The 11781-nt window shown below is 38.3% G+C and overlaps 1 protein-coding gene across 1 annotated transcript in view; it reads left to right on the forward strand.

The window, feature by feature from the left end:
- Positions 1–6329, forward strand: part of MAN1A1 (mannosidase, alpha, class 1A, member 1) — a 260368-nt gene extending 254039 nt beyond the window's left edge. The window contains exons 12-13 of the mRNA XM_006839882.1: positions 4298–4413; positions 5546–6329. Coding sequence (XP_006839945.1) covers positions 4298–4413; positions 5546–5672 — 243 coding nt within the window. The 3' untranslated portion in view covers positions 5673–6329. The remainder of the gene's footprint in view (positions 1–4297; positions 4414–5545) is intronic.
- Positions 6330–11781: the final 5452 nt, after the last annotated feature.

The following is an 11781-nucleotide window of genomic DNA, read 5'->3' on the forward strand; positions in this document are numbered from 1 at the left end:
CAAATACCTTTTTAAACAGCATAAAAGGTACATATGAAAGACACAGAATCAAATTGACAACATCTGTGTTGTCACCAGATGAAAGACACAGAAATCAAATTGACAACATCTGTGTTGTCACCAGATGAAAGACACAGAAATCAAATTGACAACATCTGTGTAAAAAGACGGTGGAAAAGCCAAGACAAGGCCAAGAGTAGACTGTGGAACAGACCAAAAATTGCTCATATACAAATTCAGGCTGAAGCTGAAGATGGAAACAAGTCCATGAGAGCCAAAATATGACCTTGAATATATCCTACCTGAATTTAGAGATCATCAGATTTGATGTATTAGACACTAAGGATCGAAGACCAGAAGAGTTATGGGATGACATCAAGAACATCATACAGAAGAAAACAAAGGTCATTGAGAAGAAAGAAAGAAAAGACCATGAAGGATGTCAGAAGAGACGCTGAAACTTGATCTCCAGGGTAGAGATGCTAAAGCAAATGGAAGAAATGAACAGGTACAAGAGCTAAAGAGAAAATTTCAAAGGTCAGCTCGAGAAGACGAAGTCAAAATGTGCAAAGAACCTGGAGTTAGAAAACCAAAAGAAAAGAACACACTCAGCATTTCTCAAGCTGAGGGAACTAAAGAAAAAATTCAAACCTTGACTTGGGGTATTAAAGGATTCTTTGGAGTCCTGGTGTGGCACTGTGGGTTAATGCATCAGACTGCAAAGCCATTTGAACTGCAAGGTTGGCAGTTCAAGCTCATTAGCTGCTCCTCGGAAACCCTCTACAGAGTCAATATGGGTCAGAACTGACTCGACAGCACTTAACAACAACATTGGCAAAATGTTGAATGATGAAGAAAGAATCAAAAGAAGATGGAAGGAATACGCAGAGTCACTGTACCAAAAAGAAATGGTCAATATTTAACCATTTCAAGAGGTAGCATATAATCAAGAGCCAATTGAGGAAGTCACTGGTAAAGAACAAGGCACCAGGAATTGATGGAATACAAATTGAAATATTTCAAGAAAGTGAGGTGGCACTGGAGGCACTTGCTTGTGTAGGACAAGAAATTTGGAAGACAACTATCTGGCCAACTGACTGGAAGAGATCTGTGTTTATGCCCATTCCTAAGAGAGGTGACCCAATGGAATGCGGAAATCATCAGACAGTATCATTAATATCCCATGCAAGTAAAGTTTTAGTAAAGGTAATCCAAAAATGTTTGCAAGCATGCATTGACAGAGAACTTCCAGAGGTTCAAGCCAGATTCAGAATGATGGATACCATGGCTGATGTCCGATGGATCTTGGCTGAAAGCAGAGAATACCAGAAAGATGTTTAAATGTGTTTTACTGACTACACAAAGGCTTTTGATTGTGTGGATCATGACAAACTATGGACAACTTTGTGAAGTATGAGTATTCCGGAACACTTAATTGTGCTCATGAGGAACATGTACTTAGACCAAGAGGCAGTTGTTTGAACAGAACAAGGAAACACTAAAGGGTTAAAATTAGGAAAGGTGTGCAACAGGGTTGTATTCTTTCACCATACCTATTCAATCTGTATGCTGAACAAATAATCAAAGAAGTTAGATTATATGAAGAAATATGTGGCATCAGGATTGAAGAAAGACTCAGTAACCTGTGATATGCAGATGTTACAATCTTGCTTGTTGAAAGCCAAGAGGACCTAAAATGTTTATTGATAAAGATCAAAGGCCACAGCCTTTATTAAGGGTTGCACCTCAATGTAAAGAAAACAGAAATCCTCACCACTGGACCAATAAATAACACCCTTATAAATGGAGAAAAGATTGAAGTTGTCAAAGACTTCATTTTGCTGAAATCAACCACCAACACTCATGGAAGCAGCAGTCAAGAAATCAAACAACGTACTGCATCTGGCAAATGTGCTGCACAAGACCTCTTTAAAGTGTTAAAGAGCAAAGATGTCAGTTTGAGTACTAAGGTGCTCCTGATGCAAGCCATGGTATTTTCAGTAACCTCATATGCACGTGAAAATTGAATAGTGAATAAGGAACACCATAGAAGAATTGATACATTTGAGTTATGGTGTTGGATGGGAATATTGAAAGTTCCATGGACTGCCAAAAGAACAAACCAATCTATTTTGGAAGAAGTGCATCCAGAAGGATCCTTGGAGACCAGGATGGCCAGATTTCATCTTTCATACTTCGAACATATTGTCAGGAGGGACCAGTAACTGGAGAAGGATGTCATGTTTGGATATCATCTTTGGTAAAGTGGAGACTTGGAGAAGAAGACCCCCCAGTGAGATGAATTGCCACAGTGACAGCATCAATGTTCTCAAACATAACAACGATCGTGAAGTTGGCTCAGGATTGGGCAGTATTTCATCTGTTGTGCATAGGATCTCTATGAATGAGTCTGTATCAACTCAATGGTCCATAACAATTAGGAATTTAGTCTTAAGCCTTATTATTTTTCTCCACATTCTTCTGAATTTAAATCCATATTTCAGATGGCAGGCTTTTTACAGTAAGAATTTTTATTTGATCACATGATTCATAGCGTTTGCAGAATGTTAGTGTGCAAACTAACTTCCCTAGAGATGAATCTGCTTGCTCGATAGCAGAGTAGCTAATGTAGTTTCCAAATACAAACAGCCCAGTGGCAGCTGACAAAGGGGCAGACAAGTTAGTTTTAGCTTGCTTCCTAAATGTCATCTCCATACTCCCCAACCTGTTTCCTTCCCAAATACTCATTATATTTAGACAACTAGAAATGTAGAATCACTTCTTTCCCTCAGTTGCAGCCAGTAGAGTCATGCCAACTGCATCTAACCCAGACTGAAGAAAAGTGTATTTGAGGACTAAATACCAGCCACATTTTTCTCATTTCTTTCTGTGTGCTTCGTTTAGCAATGTCAGTAACACCGCTATTTAGTATCCCACAACAAATTTTTAAGTAGTATGTTCTGACTATGTTGTTATTGTTGTGAAGTGCCGTCAAGTCAGTTCTGATCCATAGGAGTGGCTAGTGAACTTGGGAACTGTCAACCTTGCAGTTCAAACGGCTGGCTTTACAGTCTGGCACATTAGCCCACAGCACCACACCAGAACTCTATGTTCTGACTATAGCAGCAGCTATTTTCACTGTAGTGAACTTTCTTAGCCAGGGGCTTATAATCTCAATTGATGTTCACAATATCTCTAGACCAAGGCTCAGCAAACTTTTCCTGTATGTGATGTTGTTGTTGTTGTTAAGTGTCATCAAGTCAGTTCTGACTCATACTAACCCTGTATAGGGTTTCCAAGGAGTGGCTGATGGGTTTGAACTGCCAACTTTGTGGTTAGCAGTCCAGTGCTTATCCCACAGAGCCATACCAGGACTCCATAGAGAGTACATATTTTAGGCTTGGAGAATGTGCAGTCTCTACAACTAATCAAAGCTGTGGTTGTTGTGTGTAAACAGTCATACACAGTATGTAAATAAATATACAAATAAATGTGGGTGAAGTCCAATAAAGCATGTTTTGAAATATAAGCAGTGGACTAGATTTCAGCTTTGGTATGTAATTCGAAGAACGCTGTACTAGACCATAGGAGGAAATGGTAAAAATAGTGAAAATTTACACTGAAACTCAATGTAGAAGTGTAGACTACCTCTGTCCTTTGACTTTTCATACTTATTTGCAATTACATTTCATTGTTGTTGTTGTTTGTCTTGTGTGTTTTTTTCACCTACAATGACCTTATAAGTTCTCATTTCATTTGAATACGTATTTCATTTGAATTTGGTAATCTAGTAATAAAAATGTATGGTATTTTAAATCACCTCATTTGTACGTGGAAGTTGGACAATGAATAGGAAGACAGTGGAAGAATTGATACATTTGAACTTTGGTGCTAGTGAAGAATATCGATCAGCATCATGGACTGCCAGAAGAACAAACATATCTGTCTTGGAAGAAGTACAGCCAGAATGCCCCTTAGAAGCCAGGGGTTGAGAGTTTGTGTCTCATTCTTAGAACATGTTGCCCAAAGGGACTAGTCCCTGGAAAAGAACATCATGCCTGGTAAAATGGAGAGTGAGCAAAAACACAGGAAGGACCCCCAACTAGATGGATTGATACAGAAGTGGCAGACATAACAATTGTGCAGTTGTCACAGAACCAGGCAGTATTTTATTTATAGCATAGGGTTGCTATGAATTAGAACGACTCAATGGCTCCTAACAACAACAATAATCAAAATTAGTATCAATCAGTTTGCTTAAATGTAACTATTTTTCCTTCTCCTCTTTCTAATTTAGGCCCTAGAGAATCACTGCAAAGTGAATGGAGGCTATTCAGGCCTAAGGGATGTGTACCTTCGACATGAGAGCTACGATGATGTTCAGCAAAGTTTCTTCCTGGCAGAGACTCTAAAGTGAGTAATAAATATTCTGAACATATGGCTGAGGACAGATTTTCTTTATATATAACTTCACTGTGAGCATATAACCCCAAATATTGAATAGTTGCCATGGAGTTGACTCCAAATCATGGCAGCTCTGTGTGAGCTAAAATAAAGTTTTCAGAAACTCACCAGGGCTTCCTTCTGAGGTATTTCTGGATGAACTCACACCCCTAACCTTTCAGTGAGCAGTCAAGCACCTTAATCATTTGCACCACCCAGGGGCTTTCCCATTTATTGTTGTTGTTAAGTGGGTTGTTGTTGTTGTTGTGAAGTGCTGTTGAGTTGGTTCCGACCATAGCAACCCTATATGGTTTCCAAGGAGCAGCTAGTGAGCTTGAATCACCAACATTGCAGTTCAAATGGCTTTGCAGTCTGACACATTAACCCACAGCACCACACTAGGACTCCTTTCTTGTGGGTTAGGGCTTTTTAAAAAGTACCAGGAGTCTTACGGTGGTCATGCTAGATAAGCATTGGGCTGCTAATTTCAAGACTAGTGATTCAAACTCACCAGCCACTCCTCAGAAACCCTATACAGGGTTTCTATCTATGAGTAGGAATCAACAACAAAAAAAGAATCAAATTATGAGACATTTTCTTTGTTCTGGAACCTGTGTTCAGGTTTGTTTTAATGTGGTAATTCAATGCTTCTCCCATATATTCCTGGTATGGCACTGTAGGATAAGCCCTGGACTGATAACTACAAGGTTGAAGGTTCAAACCCACCAGCCACTCGTTGGAAATCCTGTCCATGGTCACTAGGAGTCAGAGCAGACTCAACGGCACTTAACAATAACAACTTGGCTCCTGTGAGGTCATTATTGATGCTATCGACACACATGGCAGTGATCACTAGTGTGTCTTCATTTGTTACTGAAGCTATAGACTTGGCCCTGCTTTGTATGATTCTTATACACCAAAGCCCAGAGTAGCTTTGACTCCATGTCAATGCATGTATACCTTCAGGGCTTTGATATACTTGCCCATTTTCATGGTTCTCCATAGAATGAATGGTACTGTGGATGTGGTTTTGCTGTGTTTTTGTGGTTTGACTGCCTGACATGGTTTCGTGGGTCTCAGATGCTCTTGTTTCTCTCCCCAGGTATTTGTATTTAATATTTTCTGATGATGACCTTCTTCCACTGGAACACTGGATCTTTAATACCGAGGCACACCTTCTCCCCATACTCCGTATGGATAAAATGGCAGTGGAAGTCAAAGAAAAATAAAAAGACATTTTATATTTTACTCTGCTCCATTCCCTTCACTGCGTACTATAATAATTCCTTTTCTGGTATTCAGGCACATAATGCATTTTTATTAATAGGTCTGTGATTATTCTAAGTTTTAAAATTGTTTTGCAGTCTTTTAGGTTTATTATCAGACGCATAGATGGACCTAAATTTCTCATTATTTCCCCAGTGGAGCCACAGGGTTTTTCTGTTTTAAGTAGTCTATTATCTCTGGAGTTCATGAAGTCATAGTATCGTTTTTATTATACTGAATAGGATGGTATACCAATGACCTCTTAATTACAGTTTTGATTTGACTGCAAAACTTTTTCCTCCTCTATGAGGAGATGATGTCTGCTTTAAGCTGTAATGTTTTGCCATGTTGCAAAAAGCCATATTAATAAATTAAGTATTAAAAAAGCGTTTTTCTTTTTAAGTTCATGTTAACCTGGTTTGTCTATCCACCAGAGACAGATCTTATAACTGTGACAGCCACCTTCTTATGCGGGTCTATCATTGTTTGATAGAATATCTTCTAAAATCTTCACTGTCATTGTAATTCAAATTAGGAAATCATCCCAAAAGGATCATCTCATATTGACCTCATTTCATTCAAACTGAAGTATATTTTTGTTGATTCATTATATTGTTGTTAAGTACCATCGAGTCAGTTCCAACTCATATAGCAACCCAGTATAGGGTCTCCCAGGAGCAACTGGTGGATTTGAACTATCGACCTTGTGGTTTGAATTCCAATGCTGATCCTACAGCACCTCACCAGGAATCCATGACTTTGTTCTCAGATTTTATTTTAAATGTCCTGTGTAATCTCTCAATCATATATTGGTTAATTTCTTCTATTCCCTACTACACAGTGAAATGAACTCATGAGTTTTGCAGACCTCTGCTACTACTGAATTATGTTTTTAAAAAAGAAATAATGTAATTTTTTTGGTGTGTTCATCCTTGCTTTTAATTAAGTAGATAAAGAAATTGGGTTTCTCTAAAGAAAGGGCATGAGTTCAACTGGCTTTTAGTTTATTTGTGTTTTATCTTAATCTTTTTTTCTTCTGAAAAAGAAAGCATTCTGTGTAGTTCAGATCTGAAAAGGGACTTTTCTAAAATACAGTAAATTATTTCATTTTAATTTATGCAAACAACATTTGACTCTAAAATAAATTTTGCCATTTTATCTATCCATGGTCAGTTGAGGAAAATCTAACACACTTTAGCCAAATAAGAATACATTGTTGCTGTTGTTAAGTACCATTGAGTCTGTTCCTACTCTTAGAGACCCTGTGCGGTATATAGGGTATACTATGCCTGTATACATAACCTATAAGAACATAGTAATCATTAAACTCAATGCAGAGATCCCAGATTAGGAACAACATATAGCTATGGTTACCCATCCTCCTGCAACCCTACAGCATATCAAACTAATCTATGATCTTCAAAACATTAAGTTTTGAGGAATTAACTGTTATCCCAAGAATAAATTTGTTACCAAATTTTTTTGAGAAAAAAAAAAAACAGAAGGCAACCCATTGTTAGCAAGTCTGTTCCAACTCATAGCAATGCTATAGGACAGAGTAGAACTGCCTCATAGGGCTCCCAAGTTTATAAATCTTTGGAAGCAGACTGCCGCATTTTTCTCCCACAGAGCAACTGGTGGGTTCGAACCACTGACCCTTTGGTTGGCAGCCTAGTGCTTTAACCATTATGGCACCAGGGCTACTCAGATTAGTTAACAGCTTGTGTTTTCCTGCCCTACTGGCTCATGTTTTATGTACATTTCCGTGCTGTTTGGTGTCCACAAGTCAATTGTGACTCACAGTGATCCTCTGCACAACAGAAGTAAACACTGCCGGGCCCTGCACCATTCTCACAATCTCTGTTGTTTGAGCTCATTAGTGCAGCCACTGTGTCATTCCATCTTGTTAGATGTCTTCCTCTTTTTTGATGACCCACTAGTATTTCCATACAAGGGCTAATATGATGATGCATACTAAGTTAAATGTAGACTTTGGACCACCAAAATTTTCAACATGTAGTGGTTAAGCAGGTCAGTACAACTCCATGGATTAGGCAGAACCACATGAAATTGCCATGTTTATAGTTTATAAACTGTCAAATAGCAACAATTTTATATGGTTCAGTCTAATACTTTTGAAAGGCAATTATAGTTTTCTTAGGTCTCAATAGACTTAATAGTTTATGCTATAAAGTACTTTAAAAGACTGCCTTTGTCTGAAAGGACCAATTTATGCGAGTTGCTTTTTTTTTCTTTTTTTTTTTTCACAATATCGTTCATGGGGTATATGTCAAAGAATAATTTTGTAAATTTAATAAATGAAAATATTCTTCAGTACATCATGATTGCTTTGTTAATGTGTCTCTGTGACCCAGAATAACTTCTCCCACCCATGTTTCCAGCTCACCTAATCAAACCATTGCCTAGAAAGAGTTCATTTTATCTAGGACTTTAAAAATAATTGCCAAAAGTGGGCCATATATACTTAGATTATAATTTTCATATAAACATCCTTGACTAGTAACTTAAATTATTTTCTTAGCTTTTCAGTTTGATTTTAAAAAGCGCAAAGCTGACATGGATTTCTGCAGCAGATGCAGTATTAAAATCAGGTTGTATGTACACACTGTGTTACAATGTACCATTTGTATCCTGGTATAAGTAGACAAGAAGATTGTACTACACATTGCTCTACCAATGGGAACAATAAAGTTTTTTTTTTTTTCAATTCTAGAACTTGGATTCTTTTAATATAATTTCCAAAAAAATGTAAACAAGAGATTAATAATATGGTGATATGATTTAATTAGTCATATTTTATATTAATTATTTTAAGCAAATGAAATTGTTAGGTAGATACTGTCTTTTGTTTATTTCCAGCAAAATTGTGCCATTAAGTTTACATATATATTCACATCCTGGAGGGTGAATAATTAAAATAGCACTTAATTTTGTGTTTATGCAATATGTTTTTTATATACTTTGTGCAATTAATATCACACATATAAGTTGTACGGCAATTTAAATATCCCAATGATGTTTGTCTTCACTTCTTCACATGTATTACTCATTCTTGATATTGATTATTTTTTATTTGTACATAAATCCATTTTCTCATTTCCAACTTTATATAAATCTCTAATGTTATGAGATACACAATAGATTAAGACATAATTTTTAAAAGCTATATTTGTAAAATTTCTCTATTGTGAATAAAGTCTTTTAATATATCTCATTTGTTCTATTTTTCTCCTTGAAATAAGCTTCTGTAAGTCCAAAAGTGAATGGCTACAGTGCAAATGGAAATATTAAATCCTTTTAGCTTTTTCATACCACACCTAGCACATCTTGTCAAGGATTGCAACTTTAAACTGCAAGTGATTGTCATTTGAGAAATCTAATACCTTTACAGATTATATAACAAATAGTAGGGCATACACAGGAGTCCTGGTGTGGTGCTGTGAGTTAATGTGCTAGACTGCAAAGTCGGTTTGAGCCACAAGGTTGGTGGTTCAAGCTCACCAGCCACTCCTTGAAAACCCTACACAGGATCACTATGGGCACTTAACAACAACAACAGGACATACAGAGTAGATGTGAGAGGGAGGGGTTGGGGTCAGAAATAACATAAAGTATGATCCTTGTTTTTAAGTTTACAGTCCAGTAAAGGAGATTAGACTAACTGCCCAGAAACAAGGCAATAGCATTTAGTTGTGTTAAATCACAAGTTAAATTGTGTTGTAGAAGTTCAGGGGAGCTTGAGGTCAGTGTAAGTTGAGAATTAGGAGAGGCTTAATAAGGAAAGAGAAGCTTCAGGAGCACTTGTGAAACCTGAGGACTCCTAGACCCATGGACAAGGACATAGTCACAGAGGGCTAGAGCCAAGAGTGAAGCGTCCAGCTGACAGGAAGTGAGGGGAGAAGCACAAGAATGCCCAAACTTGCAGATAGTACACATTTGACTTAGTTTCGATGGCTTGATGATCAGAACTCAAATAGAAGAAGATAGAGAAATTTGATAAAGGAAACAAGTGTAAATTGCTACAATTTGATGCACTTGACCTGTATTTATGGATATTGTTGTTATTGTGGTTAAGTACTGTCAATTTGGTTCCGACCCATAGCGACCCTGTAAAGGGTTTCCAAGGAGTGACTGGTGAGCTTAAACTGCCAACATTGTGGCTCAAACCAACTTTGCAGTCCAGTGCATTAACCCACAGCACCACATCAGCACTCCATAATTATGGATGTGTTGTTGTTGTTAAGTACTGTGGAGTCAGTTCCAACTCATAGTGACCCTGCACAAGGGATCCAAGGTTGTAAATCTCTATGGGAGCAGAAAGCCTCATCTTTCTCCTGCAGAACGGCTGGTAGTTTCAAACTGCTGACCTTGAGGTTAGCAGCCCGATTCGTAACCACTACACTACCAGAACTCCTTACTTATGGATGTAGTAGTTCAAAATACATACCAAGAGGAAAGGAGTCTTCGCATCAAAAATCAAACATATCCCCTCTATACACAGGGTTGATAGGGATGGGCAACTTAGACATTGTCTACCTGAAATAGGGGGCTATAAAGGCATGAAGTGGCTGGCTTACAGGTTTTCAAGAGGGAGTTCAATTTCAGAGTACAGAAGGTATAATCCCCACTGAATAGCTTTCATCTTGTCTAGACAGGTATGGTGAAAGGAAATGGGGCTAAGATTCTTATGATTCAATTTGTTGTTAGCTGCCATTGAGTCAGTACTGACCCATAGCGACCCTATGAGTTCCAACAGAATGAAACACTGCCCAGTCCTGGGCCAACCTCAAATTTTGCCACACTTGAGCACATTGATTCTGCCACTTTGCCAATCCATCTCACTGGGGGTCAATGCACAATAAAAGCTTTAAAAAAAAAAATTTTTTTTTTAAACTAGCTTTTTCATATTAATAGACTTTTTATACTGTTTCAGATGTTACCTCTGCCTGAAATTCTCTTCCAGGTTTTTATAATACCTCATTTCTCACTTTTTTTAGGTCTCTGTTCAGTTTTCACCTTATCAGAGTGGCTTCCTTGACAAGTCAGTGTACAAATCCCCATCACCCAATTTTCCTTCCCCTATTTTATTTTCTACTTAGCATTTGTTAAGCTGTAGTGTAGAACTGTAGGGTAAGCACTGGATTGATACCACACTAACCTCAAGGTCAGCAATTCAAATCCAGCAGCTCCTGGAAGCCCTATACAGGTCATTATGAGTCAGAACCAACTCAATAGCATACAACAACAACATTTGTTAAGCATGGAGGTATCATCATAAAATTTTCTTTTCTGTAATCTTTAAGGAAATACATCATCAGGTCTTTCTCCTGTAGACAGTGCTGGTGAGTTCGAAACACCAATCTTTGCACTAAACAGGTTTCTTATGTTGTTGCTAGATGCCATCGAATTGGTTCCGACTCACAGCAACCCGATGCACAACAGAAGGAAACACTGCGAGATTCTGCACCGTCCTCACAATTGTTAGGATGCTTGAGTCCATTGCTGCTGCCACTGTGCCAATGCATCTCGTTGGAAGTCTTGCTCTTTTTCACTGACTCTACACTTTACCAAGCATGATGTCCTTCTCTAGGCACTGGTCCTTCCTGATAAAATGTCCAAAGTATGAAAGACAAAGTCTTACCATTTTAACTCCTAGGGCGCATTCTGGCTGTACCTCTTCCAAAACAGAATTTGTTTATTCTTCTGGCAGTCCAAGGTACTTTCAATATTCTTCTCAAATGCATCAATTCTCCTATGTTGTAGTTGTTGTCAGGTGCCATCGAGTTGGAACCGACTCATAGCGACCCCATGCACAGCAGAACGAAACAATGATCGATCCTGGACCAACCTCACTGCCGCTGCCACACTTGAGTCCATCGATGCCACCTGGCCAATCCATCTCATTGGGGGTCTTCCTCTTTTTCTCTGACCCTCCACCTTAACCAGCATGACATCCTTCCCCAGCGACTGTTCCCTCCTGACAATATGTCCAAAGTATGAGAGACGAGACTTAGCCTCCTGGCCTCCAAGGAGCACTCTGGCTGCACTTCT

The sequence above is a fragment of the Chrysochloris asiatica genome, unplaced genomic scaffold, assembly GCF_000296735.1.
Source record: "Chrysochloris asiatica unplaced genomic scaffold, ChrAsi1.0 scaffold00027, whole genome shotgun sequence".
Lineage (NCBI taxonomy): Eukaryota > Metazoa > Chordata > Mammalia > Afrosoricida > Chrysochloridae > Chrysochloris > Chrysochloris asiatica.